Here is a 25,724-nt window from a genome sequence, read left to right as displayed (position 1 = left end):
CCAGCCCTCGGCAGCCCGCCGTGCTCCTTCCGCCCCGGGCTGCAGACATCAGCGCTCCACGCAGGGATCCTCTCCACATTACGCAGATACAAAGCCTGGATGTAGAGCGGACCAGTGGCCTGCAGATAAAGATAAATAACGGTAAGGTTGAACAAGCGTTTGTTTCCTTTACGTTTTTGTGGATTTGCAATCAGTGTAAGCGTTTTGGTCTGTGGATGCAGTCCAGATCACCCAGACATAAACCAGCGCAGAGTTAAAGCCAGGACGTGAGGAGGACAAAGGGACGGATGGAGCACTAGGTTGTTATTAGTGTAAAAAGCAAAGTAACAGCAGAAACACCATTCCTTGCACAGCAGCCACGTTAAATAACCATACCGTGGTAGCTGTTTTTACATTTATGACTGTCTTCAGATGTCTAGCACAGTGTTTCCTACAGCTGTGTGGACTGGTTCTATACAGTTCACGTGTGACATTGGTTTATTCTAGCAGCTATGTACCTCCTTTATCCCACAGCCTGCTGTGAACTGTAGGTCTACGTGGGTTAGTCACTTCTCTGCTGTCCTTGGTTCTCTGTTTAATAGCAGGCCACAGTATCACAATCTTACAAGACATTCATCAGTCACACTTAAATCTCCCTGTCACCCAATCAGACCAGATCCCCTCTTTATTCCACCAACAGCATTGCTTGTCACATCACTGGGAGGGAGTTTCTGCCCAGTGTCCTCATGTGAACTGGTTCCTTAAGGAGCTATTGTGACTTTGTAAAAGTGTGGGTATGGAATTGCAACAGCACACATTTCCAAGGACCTTATGTGTGACCTCATGTCTTATTGAAACCGGAAGTTGCTTTCAAAGCATCAAGTGCAACATGCAAGTTCACAACATTTATATCACATACATATAACATATGCTAACTGTTATTTTCAGTCTTGATTAAATTGTTGATGATTTTCTCTTTGTAAATAATCCATGTTATTGTTTTCTGCATCAACAGTCCAAAATTCAGAGACATTCAGCTCATAAATAATCCATGTTATTGTTTTCTGCATGAACAGCCCAAAATTCAGAGACATTCAGTTCACTATCATGCATGACAAGCAAAGTATGTTTGGGATTTTGCTTACAAAATGTCTAAAATGATCATTTGATTATCAAATTAAATGCAGACTGTCAACAGACTCATTGTTGCAGCTCCAAACATGTACTGTCAACAGACTCATTGTTGCAGCTCTAAACATGTTATTCCCCAGGAAAGCATTTGTCAAGATGTACTAAATGCAATTGAGAACTTTGAATTTTGCAACTTTCCATCCTCACATTTCCCATTAAACACATTTATATCTCTGTCTTTTCCTAGACGTGTTAACAACATGGTCCATCGCTCTGCTGTGTGTGTCAGTGCAGGTTGTGCTGCAGGAGGAGATTGAATGCCTCTAAAATCTCAAGGTAGGACTTCTCCTCTCTTGTTCTCGTGTGTGGTAGTGGGTGGTGCTGGAATTGATCCACGGCCTTGAACCACTGATCCCTCCTTCACTGTTCTTCTTCTTATTTGTGTTGTCTTCATCTCAACATCTCTTACTCGATCCCAAACCTCATTCACATCTTAAACATCACTACACATCCTCTGTGTGAATGCAAAGATGTTTGTGGACATTTCCACACTTATTAGTTTTTTTTAAACCTACATCTGTCTCTCATGCTGAGGTGTGTTTGTAGATGAAGGGGGTTTGTGTCATCAAGTCTGAAGAGAAAACTCCCTCTTAAGCTTCATTAGACAAATTGCTGTGGGGGTAAAAGCAAACAGTGGCAGCTGAACCATCTGAATAAGCTATTGTTTGTGGATAAAAAGAGCCTTGATAGTTCACTGTCTATCACAGAGCCTTCATGCTGTAACACTGGAGCGCCGCGGCAAAGCCAAAAATAAGATATGAAGCAAACAAACAAACAAACAAAAACAGTGGTATGCTTATGTGAAGGCAGATAAGGGGATGTTGCTGTGTTTATACCATGCATCTATACTTTCATGTGTGTTTGCAGGCTGTGACCTTTCAAAATTCACATTTTGTTCAAAATAAATTCAGCTTAAGGGTGTCTGGCGAGATGTCTCTAAGCCTAATGTTCACTCCTCATGGTTTGAACCACTTGGTCCGTGTATGTGTGTTCAAGGGCACACAGGAAGTATAAAGCTTTTTAGGTAGAAAAAAGTCTCTGAGCTGCTAGATAGGAGGCCGCCTAACAGCTTATCAGTCCATTCAAGGGACAATGTACTGATTTCAGTACAACCAGCACCTCTGTGAGTTTTAGTTATGAGTAAAAAAAAAAAAGTCATAGTATATTCACAAGTTTGTATATTTGAGCCAGACAAGCATTTAAAAGCAGCAGCAACTCTTTTAATTATGCATGATTTAGCTGAAAATCCTCATGGCAATGTACAAGAGAAGACTAGCCTCAGCAGCTCATCACATATTACGTTCTCACACTAAACATTACCAGCACAGAAGTGTGCCAGAGAAAACAGAATAAAGAGAGGAATTGTGGAAGAATAGATGAATTGGAATTATTTCCACTATGTAGACTGTACAGCCTGTGTCGCTCCTGCTAGAAGTGAGCATGAACAATACAACTCGACTTTTGAGAAGTTGTGTGTTTCAGTTCATTGTTGTTAACTTCTCCTTATAACAAAATAAAAGTGCAGATACTGCCATACCTTGTACTACTGCACTTCTAATTTTCTGTGCCAGACAGGACTTCTTGGTGAAAATCTAATGTTTCCCTTGTTCAGATGGGCAGCGCCAGCCTGGCACCAGTATTAGGCCCCCCCCCCAGGCACTGGTGTGTTGTCTCTTAAGTGCTCTGGTCATACTGGTGGTACTTTTATATAACTTTGGTGTGGGGTTGTTTTTCATGGTTTGAGCCTGGCCTTTTAGTCGTAACTAAGGGAAACTATCTACACTACATCATAGTGTGCTTCCAAGTTTGTGGCAGCCATTTGGGTAATGCCTTTTCCTGTTTCAGCATGACGGTGGCCCCCATGCACAAAGAAATGGTAGTCTGGTGTGAAAGAACTTGACTGGGCTGTGCATAGTGACACCAACGGTGAACCAGGCCTTATTGCCCAACATCAGAGCATTACATCATTGATGCTCTTGTTGCTGAATGGAAGCCGTTTTCTACACACTCACTGACAAGCTATTTACCAGGATATGAATTTCATAATAGTACACTGACAAGGAACATGCTTGACTCCACAGCTGAGCTGTCCTCAGCTGTGATTGGCAGCAGCTGGAAAAAAGTCTTTCAGCAGAAGCTTCAGTGTAACATACATCTGTTTGTGCTTACACTAAAGCAGGAGAGAGTAATGGGTGGTGCTTTGCTCTTATCGTGGTTATCTCGCCAAACAGGAAGTTAACGTTAGAGAGAAAGGAGGAAGTCTGTTTACCAGATCACATACACAAAGACTTGAGTACACACTTGGGATGAACACACTGCGCTCAGCATGTAAGCCGGTTATACAGTATGTATGAGGTGAATGCAGAGTGTAGTGGATGCACATGTTCAGTTCACCTTCACCAAGTCAGTAAAGCTCATGTAACACCAAAAACGACACAGCCTCACATCTTTTGCCTTTTGTTGCATGGGTGATTTTTTTTTTTCAGTCGCCACCAAATGCACAGTTTACTCCTGTTTGAGTAACGTCTGCTAAAATGAGCGCGCCAGACAAGCATAATGAAGAAGAAAGCATGAGAAGACAGATAAGAGATCTTTTGAGAGTAACAAACATCTAGAATAAGATCAGCCTTATGCTTTGTACATGGCTGTTATCATGCAGTTGGAGCTGTACAGTAGCTCAATTAACCTGTTTGTACTACAGAGGATCCCAGTGTGCATCATGCTGAGATGAAGCATCTTATCTTATGGACCTACACAGTAGGTGACACTTGAGGTTTGGAAATCTCAAGAACCCCTAAGCTTGGATAGTTAAAGCCAATCCACCTATTCAGCATCAGTGCATATACTGTAGCTGCAGCTCTTTAAGTTTTATTGAAAGTAAGACTTTCTCCTGTTATAAGCGGGTTGGTTATTTGTGCAGTTCCTCCTGTGCAGGTTTATCTCAAATCCCCTAAGCTGCTACTACATGATAGTGAATTTGTGGATGTTCTGTGTCAGATGGAGAAAAGGAGCTGTTCTCCTTCTAACAGGCCATGAGAGTGTTGCAGGCTCTGACCTTTCCATTAGTACTGTTGACTAGAACAGTTAGATATAGCAAAGATTGCACATTTCCTCCTGCAGAACCACTGACTGTTAGATATCCACGCTTTGTTATTTCATGTAACTAATATGCTAATTCTGCTCAGTTTCTGTGTTGATGTTTCCTTTGTGTGTCACATCACTGTCAAAAATAAAGGGATCAGATATTTTGAGCTGCTTTCAGTGTCCTAGAATCTTCTAATGGTCTCAGTCTGGTAGACAGTGCTGATTCTGGGAGTCTAGCAGAGGTAAATACAAATACAAATGCAAATATAATTTAAAGCGTTTCTTTTTTATGGAGTTTACACAGTGATCCATGAACACAAATTTCAAATGCTATACTTAGGACTCTTCTTCTTCTTCTCTTCTTAGCCACAGGTTATCACCTCCCTGCCTTTTATGGCTCTTGATTACGTGTTCCTCACACAGTTCTGCAGAACAGAAGCACTACATATAAAATAGGCCAACTATTTGTGATAGCTGGACAGATTAACCTTTGTCTGTATATACGCTTTGTTGATGTTTCACTGTATTTCTGTTTCCTCTCCCCGCGTCTCGCTCCCTCATCCCTCTATTCATCATGTAATTGGGTAGATTATGATTAATGCTAAGCCCTGCAGCTGTTTGCAGGCTGTCAGGATGCTTTTCCACAGATTATAAATTGCTTTATATATTTTAATGCTTGTGTGTTTTTTGTGTGTTCTTCCACCTTTTGATCTCTTAACTGTCAAATTAAACAGCTCCAGACGTCAGTAGCTGATGCTAATATGTTATTTACTGAAATGATGCATTTAACTCATGTGGTTCTAGAAGAAGCTTTATTCAGTGTAACATTGTAACACGTACAATGAAATTATGTTTGGAGCCAAGGGCCCCGGTGCCACTGCGTGCATACGCGCCGCCATCATGGGCAACGTTCAGTTTCTTGCCCAAGGACACTTCAACATGTGGACTGCAGGCACCAAGATTCAAACCTCCAACCTTCCAGTTGGAGAGGACTACTCTACCCACTGCACTGCACCGCTGTCTACTTAAGGAAGCTGATAATGATGAAATGTTTGTATCTCAGCGCTCAGAGAGAAGATTGGAGTCAACACCTGAAGGTGTCAGGAGCTTGTACATTGATGTTTACAACCATAATTATAAAGTTATTAATTAATCAGGTGTGCTTTCATTTTTGAGAAGGTGTTCTCTAATCTGGGCAGCACGGTGGCATGGTGGTTAGCGCTGTCGCCTCACAGCAAGAAGGTTCTGTGTTCTGCTGACCCGGTGCCTTTCTGTGTGGAGTTTACATGTTCTCCTTGTGCCTGCGTGGGTTCTCTCTTCCTCCCACAGTCCAGAAGCATGTATCTTAGGTTGACTGATGACCCTAAATTGCCCGTAGGACTGAGTGTGGTTGTTTGTCTAAGTGTCAGCCCTGTGACAGACTGGCGACCTGTCCAGGGTGGACCCCGCCTCTCGCCCAATGTCAGCTGGGATTGGCTCCAGCCCCCATGTGACCCTGTTCAGGAATAAGCGGTGTAGGTAATGGATGGATGGATGGATGGATGTTCCTCAATCCAGCTAAATCTCTAGGATGGAGCACAACCTAGTGCTCTATTCGTCCACTGTCTCTAGGATTTCTGTCCATGCCAAAACGGTCCTTAGATCTGAGGGGTCCTCTTTGTTTTTTGTGAAAACCCTTTATTGAAGATCATGTGTTGATAAACACTAAATGCACTGCTAGCAGACCAAGGTTATACAGTGATGCAGGAGCTGCCCTGCCAAACAAAAGGATGCATGGATAAGTGCAGAACAAGATGAAAGCTTCACTGTTGGCATGGCAACCATTCCATCATCTGCATAGTGAAGTCTGATGTTTGACGTGTTGATTGTGGATTTTGGGTTACACAGAGAGAGAGAAAGAGGTGAAGAAAACCGGTTTGATCCAGTGCCGCTGTAAGTGCTGTTTATCTTCCTGCCTTTTGTTTTGTTGTGTTTTCAGTTTTATTCTCTCTCCATCTTTAAGAGAGGGCTGCATGACTAAGAGCAGTGATACTCACCGCCAGACCGTTTCTCAGTGTTTCCTGTGATGCTGCTGGAGCTCATCAAACTGTCCTCAAACAAGATCACATTTCTTTCTGTGTACAGTGTGGTTTCATGTGTGCATTTGGCGGTTTGTGTGCATGTGTGTTGCTGTTACGCAAATATGTTGGTCAAAGGAGCATGTTGACACATCACATGTTACACATACTGAGTATCAGGTTATCAACGTTGTTCACTGTCAATAGATGGAGGTTCATTTGTGGAACATCTACATTAAAACAGTCTGTCTATTTTTATATTTCTGTCTTATCAGTGATATGAGCAAAGATTGGACACTTGTAAATTTTGTTTTACATTTATCTTGATGAAAATTGATACTGAATGGAGCTGAAATGACTGGTCAGTTTATTAGAAATAAAGTTTTTTACAGCTTTGTAAATGTGAATATTTGCATGTTTACTATGATCAGTGATCTACTTCTGTGATCTATGACTGTAAATGTAATATTTTGGGGTTTTAGACTGCCTTAATATGGAGTGTTGGCACAAACAGGTGGTAGTATGCTAATAAACATTACCATGCATGTTGCTGTGGAAAGAGCAGTCCTGCTCAAAACTTTGTGCTTTTTCTTTTCCTTGAGGCTCCGTCCATTCTTTTTTTTCTTGCACATTAATTTATTCTGCTTGTCTACCAGTGAGTGCTTTAAGTGACCAGCCCGGTGTTATGGGACTAACACCGTGACAACCCTCTGGATCTGTTTTAAGAACTGCTGCTTGTGTTGCTCGCTCATGCTTCCTCACTGTCAGTCAGGTCAGAGTTTCCTTCCCTGCGGCGGTTAGGAAAAGAGGGTGTAATGTGCAGATGATGTGATGACTTTGAACGTGGCATCTCCACATCTACGTTTAGCTCTTCATTCTTAAGTGCGCCTTGTTTATTTTCTTGTCTTATCTTTTTGTTTTTGTAGAAAAAGCAGCCAGTGAAAATTGTACTCTCTTATTTCTCACCTTATTTCCACTCAGTTGCTCTCACCCTTACTGAATTCCTTATGCAAGTGGTACATATTTACATGTATGTGTACAGTATACCTGTGTGGTGTAACCAGGGCGCTGGTGATGACTGGGACTTGTGTTCCCTGAAGAGAGAGAAGGGCTTGTGGTGTATTTACCTGCTCTCTGCTGTTATGTGGCCTGCAGCGTGATGGAGGACAAAGCCATCTGCTTGATTTAAGTGTGCTCTGCTCATCACGTGACCCCTCAGTCTCCGTCCTTCAGTCCTACCCATCCAGGCAATTGTGTATATATCATGTGAATAAAGAGCTTATTTAAGTATGCATGCACTTAATGAGAAAAGTCAAGCTTTGTTTTGTGTGTGTGTGTGTGTGTGTGTGTGTGTGTGTGTGTGTGTGTGTGTGTGTGTCTTGGGGCTGTTAGTGACAGCTCACTGCTCCGTCAGTCTCTCTCTCCATGCATCCTGTGTTCATTTCCAATCCCTCTGCCTCATCTGATCTGTCGTCTCGCTGTCATCCTTCACATTTAATGCCTGGCTGACTTGCTTCTTTCTTGACTAGCTCTCCGTTTTCCTCCTGCCCCGTTTTTTCACACACTCATCCACTCACATTACTCCTGACACCAGCCCTCATTTGTTTTGCTCAAAGTACTTTATCTACTTGATGTGGAAATTTGGCTTGCTAACTTAACAACCTTCAGCTGAGGTCATGTCAGGTTTGTCCTAGACACCCGTCTACACGTCCAATCACATCAGCTTAAAGAGAAATATTCAGTAGGTTAGAATCTTTTATCCGGTGCAGTGAATGAACTACAGAAATCTACTGATGAGGTCCTGGCACAGATAAGGTTGGCTTGACGTTGACAGAATTGTGATGTGTACAGCTATAAATCAGAAATACCTACAAAATGTATCCTGATGCATATAATCCGACTTTACTCACAGTTTGCCCCTTCCACATTGTCATCTGTGTTGCACGGCTGCTGAAATCACTGTTGAGTCATCGGTATCGATCCATGACTTAAAATAACCCCCCCACAAATGCAGATACTTTATGGCCATTTTGTGCTAAGGCCTTAAAAGGGCACTCAACACTATTTACAGGTCTTGGGGAGTATCACTGCATAAATGAGAAAAGTTGCATAGGGCTTTTGTGGCTCTAGAAGGAGCATGAAATCTGTCTCAAGCAATGTCACTTGGTTGAGGACTACAAGTCTGAAAAAGATACTTGGGTTTTGCATGTAGCTGCTACCTGCAGAAGAACGTTATACCAAATAGACCAAATCATTTGTGGTCTAGATGCATTGTGAGTAATGTAGCATCAGGCTTTTGACAAAGGTGGCACTTGAACACACTGTACACACTACAGCCAATGGCCAACTAGCATGTACAGTGCCTTGCGAAAGTATTCGGCCCCCTTGAACTTTGCGACCTTTTGCCACATTTCAGGCTTCAAACATAAAGATATAAAACTGTAATTTTTTGTGAAGAATCAACAACAAGTGGGACACAATCATGAAGTGGAACCAAACTTATTGGATATTTCAAACTTTTTTAACAAATAAAAAACTGAAAAATTGGGCGTGCAAAATTATTCAGCCCCTTTACTTTCAGTGCAGCAAACTCTCTCCAGAAGTTCAGTGAGGATCTCTGAATGATCCAATGTTGACCTAAATGACTAATGATGATAAATAGAATCCACCTGTGTGTAATCAAGTCTCCGTATAAATGCACCTGCACTGTGATAGTCTCAGAGGTCTGTTTAAAGCGCAGAGAGCATCATGAAGAACAAGGAACACACCAGGCAGGTCCGAGATACTGTTGTGGAGAAGTTTAAAGCCGGATTTGGATACAAAAAGATTTCCCAAGCTTTAAACATCCCAAGGAGCACTGTGCAAGTGATAATATTGAAATGGAAGGAGTATCAGACCACTGCAAATCTACCAAGACCTGGCCGTCCCTCTAAACTTTCAGCTCATACAAGGAGAAGACTGATCAGAGATGCAGCCAAGAGGCCCATGATCACTCTGGATGAACTGCAGAGATCTACAGCTGAGGTGGGAGACTCTGTCCATAGGACAACAATCAGTCGTATACTGCACAAATCTGGCCTTTATGGAAGAGTGGCAAGAAGAAAGCCATTTCTTAAAGATATCCATAAAAAGTGTCGTTTAAAGTTTGCCACAAGCCACCTGGGAGACACACCAAACATGTGGAAGAAGGTGCTCTGGTCAGATGAAACCAAAATCGAACTTTTTGGCAACAATGCAAAACGTTATGTTTGGCGTAAAAGCAACACAGCTCATCACCCTGAACACACCATCCCCATTGTCAAACATGGTGGTGGCAGCATCATGGTTTGGGGCTGCTTTTCTTCAGCAGGGACAGGGAAGATGGTTAAACTTGATGGGAAGATGGATGGAGCCAAATACAGGACCATTCTGGATGGAAACCTGATGGAGTCTGCAAAAGACCTGAGACTGGGACGGAGATTTGTCTTCCAACAAGACACTGATCCAAAACATAAAGCAAAATCTACAATGGAATGGTTCACAAATAAACATATCCAGGTGTTAGAATGGCCAAGTCAAAGTCCAGACCTGAATCCACTCGAGAATCTGTGGAAAGAACTGAAAACTGCTGTTCACAAACGCTCTCCATCCAATCTCACTGAGCTCGAGCTGTTTTGCAAGGAGGAATGGGCAAAATTTAAGTCTCTTGATGTGCAAAACTGATAGAGACATACCCCAAGCGACTTACAGCTGTAATCGCAGCAAAAGGTGGTGCTACAAAGTATTAACTTAAGGGGGCTGAATAATTTTGCATGCCCCAATTTTTCAGTTTTTTATTTGTTAAAAAAGTTTGAAATATCCAATAAATTTCGTTCCACTTCATGATTGTGTCCCACTTGTTGTTGATTCTTCACAAAAAATTACAGTTTTATATCTTTATGTTGGAAGCCTGAAATGTGGCAAAAGGTCGTAAAGTTCAAGGGGGCCGAATACTTTCGCAAGGCACTGTACATTCTGTGCCTGTGTGTCAAAAATAAGTGCACCTACCAGCTGGTGGCAGTATCTGTACTAGCCACTCAGAAAAAAGAAGAAGAGCTGGATTATGGACATACAAACTGTAAACAAAGCAGCTCTTGTTCATCACAGCTGCTGTTTCTAATCGAAAACACTGTATGTGTGGTAAGAATTTGCAAATGGCACTGCCGTTCTCTGCCCTTGGTCTTTTGGTTGTGGAGGAAGAAAGGAGGTCGTGGAGGTAAAAAACAATGAGAAACCACACTAAATGGGTGAAATCATGGATAGTACATCAACAGGCTGAAGGGGCTTTCCAGAAACATTCTCTTTTCATGCATTGATCAACAGCCATTCAGCGTGGTCTCTCTCGCTGACATTCAACATGCTGAATCGGCCAAAAAACCACTGACAGGGTCCGACTAGTGCCAACAGTGCGGAACACACCGTGAAGTTGAAGACGACAGACAGTCACCGACACTGACAGAGGCCAACAGCTGACCGTTGGCTTGGTGTGTCATGGGCCTAACAAAAAGGTGCTGGCTGTTGACTCTGTTTCACTGTACATGTACAAGGGTGATATCAACCATCTCATCCAAATGTCTACTATTAAGAATAAGATGCAAATGTTACTTTTGCTTGAAGTTTACTACACTTCCTGACATTTTAACTGACTTCCTGTCTTTAACACTAACATTCACAACAACCATAATTGTTAAATGTGGAAACGTACCCCAACCTGTACTCCCAAGTGCTGTGAGACTCTAGTATAAAGATAGTAGGTTCTCACAGGGTAGGAGGGATTACGTACACACACTCCTCTCACTGCACACGCCTCCTCGGTGCATGGTATTTATCAGGATGTGTGACAGTATTTACCCATCCATCAAATGCAAAGAGAGAACAGGGAGACCGTGTGAGTCTCTGTCAAATAGATAAAAAAAGATTGGACAGGAAAGTAGGTCCATATGGAATCTGCTGCAGCATCTGTCAGGCTGCATTTAGCAGTAATGAAATGAGCAGGAAAAAAACTACTGCAAATGCTACTTTTGAGACACAGCTGGGAGTGTGAAGTCAATTAAGAGCACTTCTTGGCTCTTACAATTGGGGGTTTTCAGTGCATCATTTATCTGGAAGAAAGATTCAAAATTCTGAGGGCGGCACAAACTGAGGACCACAAATACATCTTCAACTCTCCTTCAGCACCCACTCTACACCTCACTCCTCTTCACCACCTCATGTTTTTTCCCCCTTCTGTGTTCAGTTACAAGGACACAAGTAAATTACAGTGGTGTCTGTGTATTTCACCAACATCCGCTTCAGCTTGAGGCAGGATAACATGGGGTGTAACATGGGGAAGGGATTTTAGAATGTGGATCTTTCACTCTCTTCTCTCTCTGTTCACCCTCTTATGTCATTCTTTTTTTTTTTACTACTTTTAATCTCCCTCCACTCCTCCCCCATCATCCAGGGTGATGTCTTTAGCTGATTAGAGCAGCAAATATTAAATAACTCAGAAGGTGGAGCCAGATAAAGGTTTTCATTTTTGCATGAAAAATAATCTTAATTATTATTTGATGATCAAAATAGTTGCTGATTAATTTCCTATCTAATGGAGTCATTGCTTTAGCTTCAGTGAGACTTATTAATCCCAACAAGCCATGTAGGATGCTGTGTCTTCTTTGCCTTTTGGCTCCGCTTTCCAACAGCTTGGCTCCAGAAAAACCATCTTTCACCCTGTCGACCTCCAGTGTTTTAATTTGTCCTTCAAGCTTTGATGGCGACAACAACCACTTCCCTCTCCTTGGCTCCACCTCCCCACTCCTCCCCCTCCCCTTCCCCTCTCCTCTCCATTGCTTTCTGTCATCTGTCATCCTCCCCATTTTCTCTCCATCCTTGAAATTCTGCTGTCTTTAAATGAATTCCACCTCAAAAGCTCATCTCTGAAAGGTTATTTGCAGCCACTACAGAACCCCCTGTGGCTCTTCACTGTTCTTCTCTTTGTGGTTCTTTTCTCTGGATCTCTCTTTTCTTGTTTTTATCCGGTCTCTTTTGCCTCTAGCACTGTCATAGCAAAAGCCTTACACACTGACACACAAAACCCACTGTAGCACAGCCAAGTGAATGACTAGCTGGGAGAGTCAAATGCTCTGTTATTCCATTGCAAATACAATCTCTGGAGTTGCTCTGCCACCAGGGAGCCCCAAGGGGCGTCAAGGTTTGCTCAGAAATACACACAATCAAACCAAGACAAGCCAAAGAAACTGTGTGTGCAAACAGCATGTCTGTGTGTGCGCTAACCAGGTATGCTGAACTCCAAGCGATGTGGAAGCATAAATATAACTTGATAACAACATGAGACCTCATTCAGTGATTGGTGCATGATGAATGACTCCGGTTCTGCAGTGTTAGTCAGACTATACAATAAATGCTTTGTTGCTGTGATCACTGGAGCCGAACAGCTACTTTGTTAATTACGTCCTGCATATTGTTACGCCTTGGTCGGGGGGGGGAGTGCCTATTGTGTTTATGTTTATGTTTTAGGATCCTATAAAACACAGAAATAACCTAATGCATGACAGTCTGGTGAGAGACAGAAATATTAAAGTACAGACACGACAAATTAAATGAGCAGTTGAGCTATAAATATAAATGAGAAGATTAAGCAAGAATAAGAACACTTGCCTCTTGGGCATTTTTTTTTCTGATGAATAGTTGTGTATTTTGAGATTTATATAATTTTAAACTGATTATCCAAGACAAAGTCTCTACCTGTTTTCATCATGTCAGTTTGAAGCTGATCTAATTATTCGTATGTATTTAACAGGACTTATCCTCAGACTCTGCAGCTCCTTTCACTTCTACAAAGCGCTGCAGCATCTTTCAGCTTGTTTACTGTAACTTTACTGTTCTGGTTCATTAGATACTGTAAATTTCCACCAGCAGCACTTAAAAAAAAAAGAAAAAAAAAGCTCCTCTGATAAACTGACAGCTCCAAAGGGCTGCCAGAAGTTAGCGACTAGCACATGAACACCATGGGGCAGTTAGCAGATATTTCCCTCAGTAGAAGGTGGAGACAAAAACAGGTAGAATGAAAGAGAATATTGAACCTCACATTTAGTAGCTATAAACATGAGTCTCAACTGAGTGTTAATGTTGTTCCATATCTGCTAAGCTAATGTTTTCTAGCATAATATCAACGTTACTATATCTCGGTGTTGTATTTTCAGCCTACAAGTGGTTAAAAAAGCTATTAAAGAAGGTTTTTACATTCAAATGACTACATCAGCGATCATGATTTTCCACCCAGTAATAATGATTTTCTAACTAACATTCATAATAGCAGTCTGCCCTCTATGGAGGATGGAATTAAATACAGCTGAAATGCAGATTGCCCTTCTCCTTGAGGCTTGTGCTTTCTGTTGTAGCCCATCGGTTATGTTGCCATAGTGGGGTCGAGTGAGTGAATAAGGTGCGGGTAAGATGAAGAGAGGCCAGGCCTGAGAGCGACTTGTCAGCTACAGCCTTGCATAATGGGAGCTAATGGCTCAGGGAGCAGGGACATGCTTGTTCAATCTACTCAAGTTAGACTGAAAGGAGCGGTGATGCTGTGTGTGTGTGTGTGTGTGTGTGTGTGTGTGTGGTCTTGTTTTTGTATACTTTTGGGGTCTAAAACCTAGGAACACATTATCTTCATGGGGACTTGCCTTCCTCGTGGGGCCCAATGGCTGATCCACATGAAATAAATAAAACAGTCGGGGTATAAGGTCAGGGCAACGTTCCATTTTGGTTAAGGGATAGGTGTTAGGCAAGTAGCAGTTGCTGATGTCCTTCCTTGTACTGATTTTTATCAAGTTTACCTTGTTTCTGTTGTTACTAACAGTGCATGAAACTGTCTCTCTCCCAGGCAGCGTGCCCTGTGCAGGGTGGTGATGAGCAGTCAGGGCAGCAGCAGGGGATGTGGCCAGCATGCTGACACTCCTCCCACATGTCACATCCCAGGACCCAAGCTGCAGGTGCAGCGCTCCCTCTCTCGTGACACCATCACCATACACTTCTCTGCTCTGGGGAAGGAAGAGGATGATGAGGAAGAGGAGCTCTATGGGGTACCTGCTGGAGCAAAATCTGGGCCTCATGGTGCAGAGGGACTTCATGGTTTTGAAGCTGATGACCAGTCTGTTGCCACGGGCTTGGAAGCGAAAGAGGACCTGCTATTTGAATCCACAGGAGTGGAGACTGCCTCTGGAGCAGCTGTGTTCCCTGTTTCATCCACCACCCTGTCTGTGCAGCCCTCAGACTGTCACTCACACACACCCTCTCCAGCCATGACCTTTATCCCCACCTCCACCCACTCCCACCTCAGCTCCACCCCACCTGCCAGCTCCCTGTGGTCCTCTGACAGGCCCTCGGCCAATCCCCCTTCCACAAGTTCCAGCTCCTCCTCCCCTTGCAAGTCTGCAGCACTGTCATCCTCCAAGCCATTCCTTAGCCTCGTCAGGTCTTTATCCAGTGACGTTGAGTCTCGAGAAACCACACTTGCCACTGTCACACCATCACACACACGCCACAGACACTTAATGAAATCTTTTGTTAAATCTTTGTCCACGGACACCTCAAAGGCTGAACATCAGGAAGGACCATTCCATCACTATCTTCATCAGCCGCAGCAGCAAATACAGCCATCCCATCGGTCTGCACCTCGCAACATGCAGCTCTTCAAGCAGTTTTCCCAGCCTCGCTTGTCCTCCAGCCCAGTCGTTGTCACTCAAGCAGGTGGAGACTCCAAAACAGCCCCTTCTTCCCCTGTCATGTCACCAGATGGTAGGTCATTCTTTAATGTCCAAGAGGTGGAGGCCAAGATAGAAGATACCAAGCGGCGGCTGTCAGAGGTGATGTCAGACCCCCTACAGCTTTTTAGTAAGATCATGGGGGATGAGTCTGGTGTTGGAGCTATTGGGAGTGCCACTCATCGCTCCAAATCTCTGTCCTCCAGTGCGTCAGAGCTCAGTGGAGTGACAGCAGTAAACGGACACACAGAAGGTAACAACAACTACAGCATCAAGGAGGAGGAGGGGGCAGAAGGGGAAGAAGATGAAGAAACCCCCACAGGCAAAGGCCCTGACTCAGTTTTTATCTCCCTCCCATCACTGGCACCAGCTCCTGCCTTTACCCAGGCCTCCTCATCCACTCTCCACAAGTCTCCTTCACTCACTCTGGGCCGCTGCTCTATGTCAGCGCTGGTAGCTCGACAAGAAGATGAGGACTTCTGTGAATTGTACAGTGAAGACTTTGAGCTATGTACTGATACAGAGACGCCAGATGGGGATCGTTTTGGATCCCGACGGCCCCATACTGGTAGTACTGGTTTATGTAGTGAACTTGATATGGAGGAAGAAGAAAAGCCAGAGGAGGAGGTGGAGGCTGTGCCTGTGACTGGCCTCATCTTCTTAACACAGATGGTGTACTGGTACTCAGTCCTTCCAGTGCCACCCTCTGTGTGTGCTGTGGTGCATGGGATAGTAGCTGGCTTCTTCTTGGCCTTGCTGGTCCTTTGGCTGTCATCTCCTCAGCACTCTGCATCAGGGACGAGAGGAGGGAGGCGAAGAATAGAGCACTGGAACGTGGCCCAGCTGGATATCAAAGAACCAGGAATATTCAAGGTGAGACAAATCGCAACATGGATGGCCAAATTGCCATATGACTTCAAAATATAAGTGTGTTTTCTGTAATTCATTGTAGACCTTTGGCTCTTGTTGTCAAAGACATTAGGTTACCATTAAGGGCTTCACTTTGCTGTAGCATTATCACTGGCATATTTAGGCATGATTGCCTGCTTCATGCAGACTTAGACTTGGTGGATACAGGAGAGGTGCAGATTTTAACGTGAAAAAGACCTTGCTCTGTAGTTAAAAGTCAAGTTAACCAATAATTCCCCCTGTTGTTTCAACTGAACTGGCTCTGCTCACAGAGCATCTCTCGGGACTGAAAATGTAGGAGTCTGGGTGATAATTAAACTCTGTACAGACTCATGAGGGCCAGGAGCTGAGGTGTAATATTCCACTTTTTTCAGTGACAGCTACAGTTTTGCTTGGAATCAACCAGCTGGATGAGAGCCCCACCACATGTACTCCCTGTTCTCAGTTAACCTCTCTTGGCGCTGTATAAACTTTTAGAAAACAAATGTTTAGCAGTTTGAGGGAGTTATGTAAGATTGTGTAGCAGTGTGTATGTGCTTTTGTGGGTACCAGGCTTTTGTACAGGAGAGCCCTACATGTATGGTACGAGGGCACAACTGTTCCAGAAGTGGAGCGGTTATACAGAACATGATACATGTTTAAGAATGGTAACACCAGTGGGGACAAATCTTCCTCTTTATCTTGACATGTTAATGCTAAAAAATAATGCCAAAACAATCAACATAGAGTATAAGCAATAATGTCTAGTTCCAAGTCAACTATGCAATTCTTCTGGACTAAATGCTAATTGATTTAGCCAATTAAACCTTCAATCCCAGATCTTGTGTACAAGTGATGTGAGCAAACTTTGATTTGGTGTCAGTAAGAACCCTTTCCCTCCTCCCACCCACAATCTCTCAGGGCTGGATGAATGAGATCCACAGCTACGATCCAGAGATGTACCACGCCACCCTGACCCACTCTGTTTACGTCCGTCTAGAGGGCTCCGTCTTACGTCTGTCCAAGCCCAACCGGAATATCTCCCGCCGTGCCACACACAACGAGCCTAAACCTGATGTCACCTACATCAGCCAGAAGATCTATGACCTGACTGACAGCAAGGTGGGTGTGTGGTTTAGAGAGTATGAAAGAGCGATGCTGAAATGTTGTCATGCATCAGTCTGCAGCCTTGTGAAATAAGACTTTGTGGGAGATAAGTGAAGAAATAAGGGGATGCTGGCTCCACAGTGCATGTGTGTGTTTGACTATGACTTAACAGACATCAAACACATGCCCCCTCATATTTGCCTTTGCCCAATTGCATGCCTGCTAATAGGTCATGTTCATTGATAAAGCACTTTGACAAAGAGTTACATACTGTGTGTAAACATGGAGTGAATGTGGCAGGTCACTGATTCTCTACACACAGCTGTGTCTAGCATATTGTGCTGACTCAGTGGTTTTGCTTATCTGAGGGCAGGACAGTAAGAAGACATTTCTCATATCAGTGTATCATGGAGTAAAGAGGCCATTATGGGTGTCATCATCTAACTATCCTGCTCTCCTTTCTCTGCTTGTAAATGGATCCCTAAAAGGCCATTTCACCATCACTACAGTAGATGTTTTTCTGACTGAATGTTAACTATATTTATAGAAGTTGGATTTTTTTTTCAGGTGTTCCTGAATGTGCATTTTCTTCTTAAAGTAAAGTTCTGACTGTCAGAGATGTGTTAGGCTGGAGCAAGGATTTATGCTTGAATAAAATATGTAAACAAGGTTGCATGAACTGTTACAACACACTGTACAACACTTAATAATGGCAAATGGTAGCTACTACGCAAGCAACTTTCCATCACGAACAAAACTAACCTGTACTTGTATAATTGCCTGCATTGTTTCTTTTTGTTCATATTTTCAAATGTTTTAAGCCCTCTGTTGCTGCTGCTCACACCCTGGGACAAGTCTGCCACATACTGTAGTATTTATAGTTTTAGTGTGCTTTGCAACGTGTTGCAGAGCTAGAAACAACAAAACCCTCTAACATCATCACCATGATATAACAGATCATGTGGATTCTGTGTATTTCTCCAACATAGATTTACCTGATGCCCAAGAGCTTGGCTAGAAAGAGAGTTTGGAACAAGAAGTACCCCATTTGCATTGAGCTGGCCAAGCAGGAGGACTTCATGTCCAAGGCCCAGGGAGAGAGGCCCGAAGCTGGGGAGGACAAATTAACAGGACTGGGCGAAAAGCTAGAGCGAATGGACAAAGGTGAGAAAGCTGAAGTATCAGGATCGGCTGAGGAGCCCAAAAGACCAGCTTCTGGAGGAGGGGATCTGACAATCTACCTGTTTGGGAGGACGGGTCGGGAGAAGGAAGAGTGGTTCCAGAGATTTCTTGTTGCGTCCCGAATGAAGTCAGAGGGGAGAGGCAGCAATCTGCATGGCATCTGCAAGAGCGGTGAGTGATACAGTGTCATATACGACATATACATTGTATGAGTTCATCTGTCTCTCTCACCATTTCCACACATACTAAATTTGCACAGGGCCCCCCCACACACTCCCACACCCCACCAGAACCACCATTGTCTTGGGTATTTAGCTGCACAGGCATAGGAACTGTGCATAAGCTCCAGCTCAGGGGCTGCCAATCCCCTCAGTGAACAGATGAGTATGAATGGGTCAGCAGGATTACCTGCACAGAGAAGTGGCATATGATAGCAGTGGTCTTCACTGCGGGTTATAAGCCTGCAAGTATAAAGCCCAGTTCAAAGGAAAACACTAGTTTTGTGTGGTTCAAGTGATAAAAGCAGTGCAGGTAAACAGGATTACTGGCTGTGCATAACAGTTATGACTATTTCAGTGTCAGTATGAGTCACAGAGAGGATGTAGGGTGTCATCCAGTGTAAAGCCTGCTGATTCAGTGTTGCAGTATGTTGTGACAAGTATTATAAAATAAATGTTAACTATACAAGGTGTGTTGAGTATGCATTACGTGTATGAACATGATGCATTGATTGGACTTGCTGAAAATGTTGTTGATGCATAATTGTACCACATTAACCTCCCCATACTCTTCTCATCCTGCACTTTTAGCCTTCTTGCCCACCCACACCCGCAGCGGCAGCACCCAGTCTAGTGGAGGCCTGGAGGCTGACAGCAGGAGCAGTAGTAGAGGAAGCCTGGAGGAGCTCCCTCAGTCACGCCACAGAGAGACCCCCTCTGCTTTCTCCTTTGGCTCTACTGGAGGAATGAAGCAGAAGATGCTGCTGGACTATAGTGTCTATATGGCCAAATATGTCAACCCCCAAGCACCACTGAGAAGCCCAGCTGCTACGGACAGCCCTGGGAACAGCCCCGAGAGCAGCCCCAAGACCACCAAAAAGGTATAAGACAGAATACATGAGCAGTGTTTTTCAGAGTGAGCCCTGATTTTTGTTTGTTTGCTATTGTGCAGATTTGACAGTTGGTGGTAGCAACATAGAAAGGAAATATGAGAATGTATATGATCAATAAAGGCAAGGAAGGAGAGGAAATGTACATCATGTTTTAACATGTATGTTGGTACATTAATCAGATAACCATGTCAAATCAGTGGACCTTTGCATTTACACCTGGTATGAGTAATCGGTTTTGTTATCGCCATTGTTCAGATTTGGATCCCAAGATGCAAACTACTTGAGCAAAGCAATAAGCCTGGACCTGGATTTTATGGCAACTGCCAGAATAGCATCTAAGTGTTCTAAGGTGGTTGCACTTCCTTGGCAGGCTAACAAGCTATCTAGAGCACTCTGAATAAAAAACTGAATAATTGGGCGTGCAAAATTATTCAGCCCCTTTACTTTCAGTGCAGCAAACTCTCTCCAGAAGTTCAGTGAGGATCTCTGAATGATCCAATGTTGACCTAAATGACTAATGATGATAAATAGAATCCACCTGTGTGTAATCAAGTCTCCGTATAAATGCACCTGCACTGTGATAGTCTCAGAGGTCTGTTTAAAGCGCAGAGAGCATCATGAAGAACAAGGAACACACCAGGCAGGTCCGAGATACTGTTGTGGAGAAGTTTAAAGCCGGATTTGGATACAAAAAGATTTCCCAAGCTTTAAACATCCCAAGGAGCACTGTGCAAGCGATAATATTGAAATGGAAGGAGTATCAGACCACTGCAAATCTACCAAGACCTGGCCGTCCCTCTAAACTTTCAGCTCATACAAGGAGAAGACTGATCAGAGATGCAGCCAAGAGGCCCATGATCACTCTGGATGAACTGCAGAGATCTACAGCTGAGGTGGGAGACTCTGTCCATAGGACAACAATCAGTCGTATACTGCACAAATCTGGCCTTTATGGAAGAGTGGCAAGAAGAAAGCCATTTCTTAAAGATATCCATAAAAAGTGTCGTTTAAAGTTTGCCACAAGCCACCTGGGAGACACACCAAACATGTGGAAGAAGGTGCTCTGGTCAGATGAAACCAAAATCGAACTTTTTGGCAACAATGCAAAACGTTATGTTTGGCGTAAAAGAAACACAGCTGATCACCCTGAACACACCATCCCCACTGTCAAACATGGTGGTGGCAGCATCATGTTTTGGGCCTGCTTTTCTTCAGCAGGGACCGGGAAGATGGTTAAAATTGATGGGAAGATGGATGGAGCCAAATACAGGACCATTCTGGAAGGAAACCTGATGGAGTCTGCAAAAGACCTGAGACTGGGACGGAGATTTGTCTTCCAACAAGACAATGATCCAAAACATAAAGCAAAATCTACAATGGAATGGTTCACAACTAAACATATCCAGGTGTTAGAATGGCCAAGTCAAAGTCCAGACCTGAATCCAATCGAGAATCTGTGGAAAGAACTGACAACTGCTGTTCACAAACGCTCTCCATCCAACCTCACTGAGCTCGAGCTGTTTTGCAAGGAGGCATGGGCAAAAATTTCAGTCTCTCGATGTGCAAAACTGATAGAGACATACCCCAAGTGACTTACAGCTGTAATCGCAGCAAAAGGTGGCGCTACAACGTATTAACTTAAGGGGGTTGAATAATTTTGCACGCCCAATTTTTCAGTTTTTTTATTTGTTAAAAAAGTTTGACATATCCAATAAATTTCGTTCCACTTCATGATTGTGTCCCACTTGTTGTTGATTCTTCACAAAAAATTACAGTTTTATATCTTTATGTTTGAAGCCTGAAATGTGGCAAAAGGTCGCAAAGTTCAAGGGGGCCGAATACTTTCGCAAGGCACTGTATGTCTCCTACAAACCGGAATCATCTGTTGGGTCCGTCTTGGTCAGATTGTACTGTCACAGATGTGTTTACAGCACCAGGCAGAGATGGAGGACCGGGCTGCAGACTAAACAGGCAGGCTGGCAGGTGGAGTTTAACTATTTAGTAAAGAAAAGTTAAAAAGACTTAGAGTAAGCAAAAACAGAGCACGGGGAGTATGGACAACAGGAGGCAGAGACATCTGGAGACTGGATTGGGAATGACAGTTTGTGAACACTACAGAAGGTAACGTGGCCAGGAAGACATGGGGCAGAAACAAGAGGTGTAACAGCTTAGTGTAATTAAAACTTTTTTTTTTTTTTTAGAAAAAACACTGTTTTCTTTTAATCTTAAGGCCTTGTTACAAAAAAGGGAACTCTAGTTTTTAGAACTTCATAATTTTATTGTGCTCAAATGAGACAAATGAATTTGTAAGGGTGGGGGTGTCAAAAGGTGCCCAAATTTGTGCCCTGTGGTCCTCCAGCAGGTTAATCCAGCCATGGAGTTGTATACAGCCTTTATCAAACCCAAGCTTGATATAGACTGTTATTATACATGTACTTCAAGTAAAGCGATTAGCTCAATTAATATCAACAAAATTAAAGTTACGCTACCTGTATGTGTCTCCTTCAGTTACACAGGAGTTCAGAAGAGACGGTGGAACCTGAGGCTTGGGTCAATGCTTTTCTGGGAAGGATATTCTGGGATTTCCTGGGAGAGAAGTACTGGGCCAACGTTGTCTCTAAAAAGATCCAAATGAAGCTCAGCAAAATCAGAGTGTGTACTGGTTTGCACAAATAAATGTAGAAAAAAAATCTTCAATTTTGTCTCTCTCTCGACTGTATTCATGTCTTTTTTGTCCAAATTGTGCAGTCTGAATCTTTTATTTCACTGTTTTCTGTGCTTTAGCTGCCATATGTTATGAATGAGCTGACTCTGACAGAGCTAGACATGGGCTTTTCCATACCTAAGGTCCTCCATGCCTCCAGACCCTCTGTGGACCACCAAGGTAAGAAGAGAAACTGTACTTGGCACATCATGCTTTTCACAGAGTGTTCTGGGTGGTCTCCTATAATAGGGATTTATTATTCTTCTTCAACTTCACCCACTCTCCTCCATCTTTCATTATAACCTAGGCTATATATCACTTCTCCATCTTACCTCTCTGACAGAATAGCAAGACATACTCTCACTTTTCTTTGTCTCCACCCCTTCAATCTAACCATCTCCTTCTTTTCCCCTTTCCTTATTTTCTTTGTCTCCACCCCTTCAATCTATCCATCTCCTTCTTTTTCCTTTTCCTTTTCCAAGCTTTGAACCTCTTGTCTCTGGGTTAAGACATTTCCTCCACCAACTCTCCCTCTCTCTGTCCTCTGGAGCCTAGTCCCTGTATGTCTCGCTCTATTAAGCCACAGTAATTAAACTGCACGTCTTGAGCCTCCCTCATCCTTTACTGAGACACTGACTCACCTTGCCTGCCGCCTGCCTCGAGTCCCAGCAAAGGGACTGGTTAGGCATACAGAGACACTATAGAGAACATGTCAGGCATATTAATTCCTACCTAGCTGGGTGGTTAGGGGAAAAAATGAGGTAAGAGAGGCTTACGAAAGAAAAAACAGTTGAGCAGGTTGTGAAAGGTATGTTGAAAGAGCAGAGAGCAGATCAAGGGATGAGATTTTTGTGTATGGTTTAAAATCAACCTTTCAATTTCTGCCAAATTTCATTTGGATATAATGATCAGTTTTCCATATTTATATTGTTCTGTCCTAATTTTGAAAATGTTCAGGTCTACTTTTATCTTAAAGATATAAGATTATTGACAAGGTTATATCTATTGCTGTTCAGAGGTAGGAGCCAGTCGTGAATCATTCTCCTCTACTTCTCCTCACTACATTTCCATGACTGAGTCTGCAATGCTTGTTAATGTGCTGCCTGAATATATGATACTGTATATTTCAGTCTGGACCAAACTGGAGAACTTAATTGGACTAGTCAACCTTTCCATCCATAAAGCCACACTGCTAGTGTGGCTAAAAGCCGTGAGCGGCCAAGTATTCGGCGACAACTGTCAGGATAAGTTCCATAAGGTCACGTCACTTTAATTTACTTTAAGAACAAAACAACATATAAGCTACAAGAATTAGATTCATGGCAATATCTTGTCTCATATTATTGCAGTTATAGTGATGTGTCTCCAGACTGTCTCTCCCTTCTGTGTCTTGTTCTAGACAAAGACAGCAGGACACTGTTTAACATGTTCTGACTTCATGCTGTCATTTCGCTTCTCTTTGACACTGCTGCCAGATGCATAGAATAAAAATCAATGAGCATTTATGGAGAGAGGAAAAATAAAGGTGGGGTGGTGGTGAGGAAGATGAATAATAAACACTTATATAAACATAAAGACTTATTAGTTGTGGAGGCTAGGATCCACTGAGCAAACAGCAGGGGGGTTGAAATCCAGTAATTCTCCTGTTGCCTCCTCTGAAGTATGATGTGTAAACAGGAAGTAGCTTGATGAAGTCAGCCAATAAGGAGGCACTGCCGCCCTAGAGCTGACCTTTTCAGTGTTTGCTAGAGGATAAGTCTCTGCAGGGAACCCCACAGCAATTAGACACCTGACTGGAGATTCATCTTTATTCACAGAAAAAGCACTCAGAGGCTGCAAGTGTTGCTTGGGTATTATTAGGAGTGTAACACTAACATGATTTTGATTGGCTTTTTTCATGCATTTCCTTATTTTCTGTCCAGGCCTGTGGTTTGACCTGGAGGTCTCCTACACCGGCTCCTTCCTCATGACACTAGAGACCAAGATGAACCTAGCCCGTCTGGGGAAGGAAGGCGAGGGCCTCGGGGAGCATGGGAAAGAATGGTGAGGCTTATGTTTAGTAAGTTCTTCTTGTGAGGTTTGCAGTGAAGCTAATGAAACTGAGCCTGGCTTTTAAATGCCTTGCATATTTTTTGCAGCTTGTCCTTACTCCTCCGTGGCTGATTTTGTTATTGTCTTAATGAAGCTACACATTCTGAGTGATGGGCCCAAAATAAGATGTACGAAGTGATTAGCTTTTTTGATAATAAACAGGTCTGAGCTGCATGTTAATTGAGTAGATTTGCATTTAGAGACATATTAGATGTTAATGTGTTTTTTTTTTCACAATTCCTACCCTTTTTCTGTCGGCTCTTCCTCCCTTCTCTTTATATACTAATCTCCTCTGGACGCTTACAACTGTGGATTTGTCTAGTGATTGGTGAGTTTGGGAATAGCCCACAGATGTCACTGAACAGTATATTTTGTTTTGGAATATAGCTTCTTTTCTTGAGTGAATCAGTAGAGACCCTGTGATTTATACCAGTAGGAGTACATTTAATAGGAATTAATTTTGATTGTTAACAGTTCTGTGCAAAACCATCAGAGCCTGATTTTGTAGCAGCGAGTGTGTATCTATGTGTGTGACAGGCCCAGGCCACGGACATACTGTCTCGCAGACAGCGACGAGGAGTCGTCTAGTGCTGGCTCGTCAGATGAGGAGGATCCTCCAGAACTCCTCAGTGACAAACATGTTCTGCCTGGAGGCGAGGGGTCAGTGAATGTGTCTTTACAACAACATCAGCACATACTTGACATGACAAAAACAACGTAGCAGGACAAAGATACACATAATCAGTAGGTCAGATCCAAACTGAAACCTTCAGTGTACAGTGGGAGATGTGTCTTTTCCACACTGATGGAATTTTGAAGTGTTGACAACAAAACTCCATATCCCTCTCTGTTTCTTTCAGCCAAGCTGAGATCTCTGATCCCAAAAATATTTTAGATAATCATGCAGTAAACTGCTTCAAAATACATGACCTCATGTTATAGCAGGTGTTTTGATGACAAAGGTAGAGTTTCCCTGATCATGTTTCTACCTGCAGTCATTGTTTTCACATTCCAGCAACAGAGTTCTCGTTAAACTTTCCCACCCTTCCTTAAACTTACAGTGGTGTGAAAACGTGTTTGCCCCCTTACTGATTTCTTATCTTTTTGCCTGTTTGTCACACTGTAATGTTTCAGATCGTCAAACAAATTTATATATTAGTCAAAGATAACACAAGTAAACACATCATGCAGTTTTTAAATGAAGGTTTTTATTATTAAGGGAAAACAAAATCCAAAACTATATAGCCCTGTGTGAATAAGTGTTTGCCCCCTAAACCTAATAACTGGTTGGGCCACCCTTAGCAGCAACAACTGCAATCAAGCGTTTTCGATAACTTGCCATGAGTCTTTTACAGCGCTGTGGAGGAATTTTGGCCCACTCATCTTTGCAGAATTGTTGTAAGTCAGCCACATTGGAGGGTTTTCGGGCATGAACTGCCTTTTTAAGGTCATGCCACAGCATCTCAATTGGATTCAGGTCAGGACTTTGACTAGGCCACTCCAAAGTCTTCATTTTGTTTTTCTTCAGCCATTCAGAAGTGGACTTGCTGGTG

The 25,724-nt window shown here is 43.1% G+C and overlaps 1 protein-coding gene across 4 annotated transcripts in view; it reads left to right on the top strand.

Annotated features, from left to right (window-relative positions):
- tex2 (testis expressed 2) overlaps window positions 1–25,724 on the top strand; it is a 30,151-nt gene that overhangs the window by 517 nt on the left and 3,910 nt on the right. The window contains exons 1-11 of one of the 4 annotated variants that reach the window (XM_020619841.1): window positions 7–141; window positions 1,405–1,446; window positions 14,209–15,961; window positions 16,898–17,098; window positions 18,073–18,436; window positions 19,075–19,364; window positions 21,885–22,028; window positions 22,161–22,260; window positions 24,003–24,123; window positions 24,494–24,499; window positions 24,709–24,831. In XM_020619841.1, coding sequence (XP_020475497.1) covers window positions 14,234–15,961; window positions 16,898–17,098; window positions 18,073–18,436; window positions 19,075–19,364; window positions 21,885–22,028; window positions 22,161–22,260; window positions 24,003–24,123; window positions 24,494–24,499; window positions 24,709–24,831 — 3,077 coding nt within the window. In that variant the 5' untranslated portion in view covers window positions 7–141; window positions 1,405–1,446; window positions 14,209–14,233. Of the gene's footprint in view, window positions 1–6; window positions 142–1,357; window positions 1,447–14,208; window positions 15,962–16,897; window positions 17,099–18,072; window positions 18,437–19,074; window positions 19,365–21,884; window positions 22,029–22,160; window positions 22,261–24,002; window positions 24,124–24,493; window positions 24,500–24,708; window positions 24,832–25,724 lie in introns of those variants that run through there. The other 3 variants (XM_020619838.1, XM_020619840.1, XM_020619842.1) reach the window with 3 other exon arrangements.

Source organism: Monopterus albus, unplaced genomic scaffold (genome assembly GCF_001952655.1).
Source record: "Monopterus albus unplaced genomic scaffold, M_albus_1.0 scaffold227.1, whole genome shotgun sequence".
Taxonomy (NCBI): Eukaryota; Metazoa; Chordata; class Actinopteri; order Synbranchiformes; family Synbranchidae; genus Monopterus; species Monopterus albus.
Note: the sequence above shows the minus strand (reverse complement) of the source record. Positions and strands in the feature narration are given on the sequence as shown.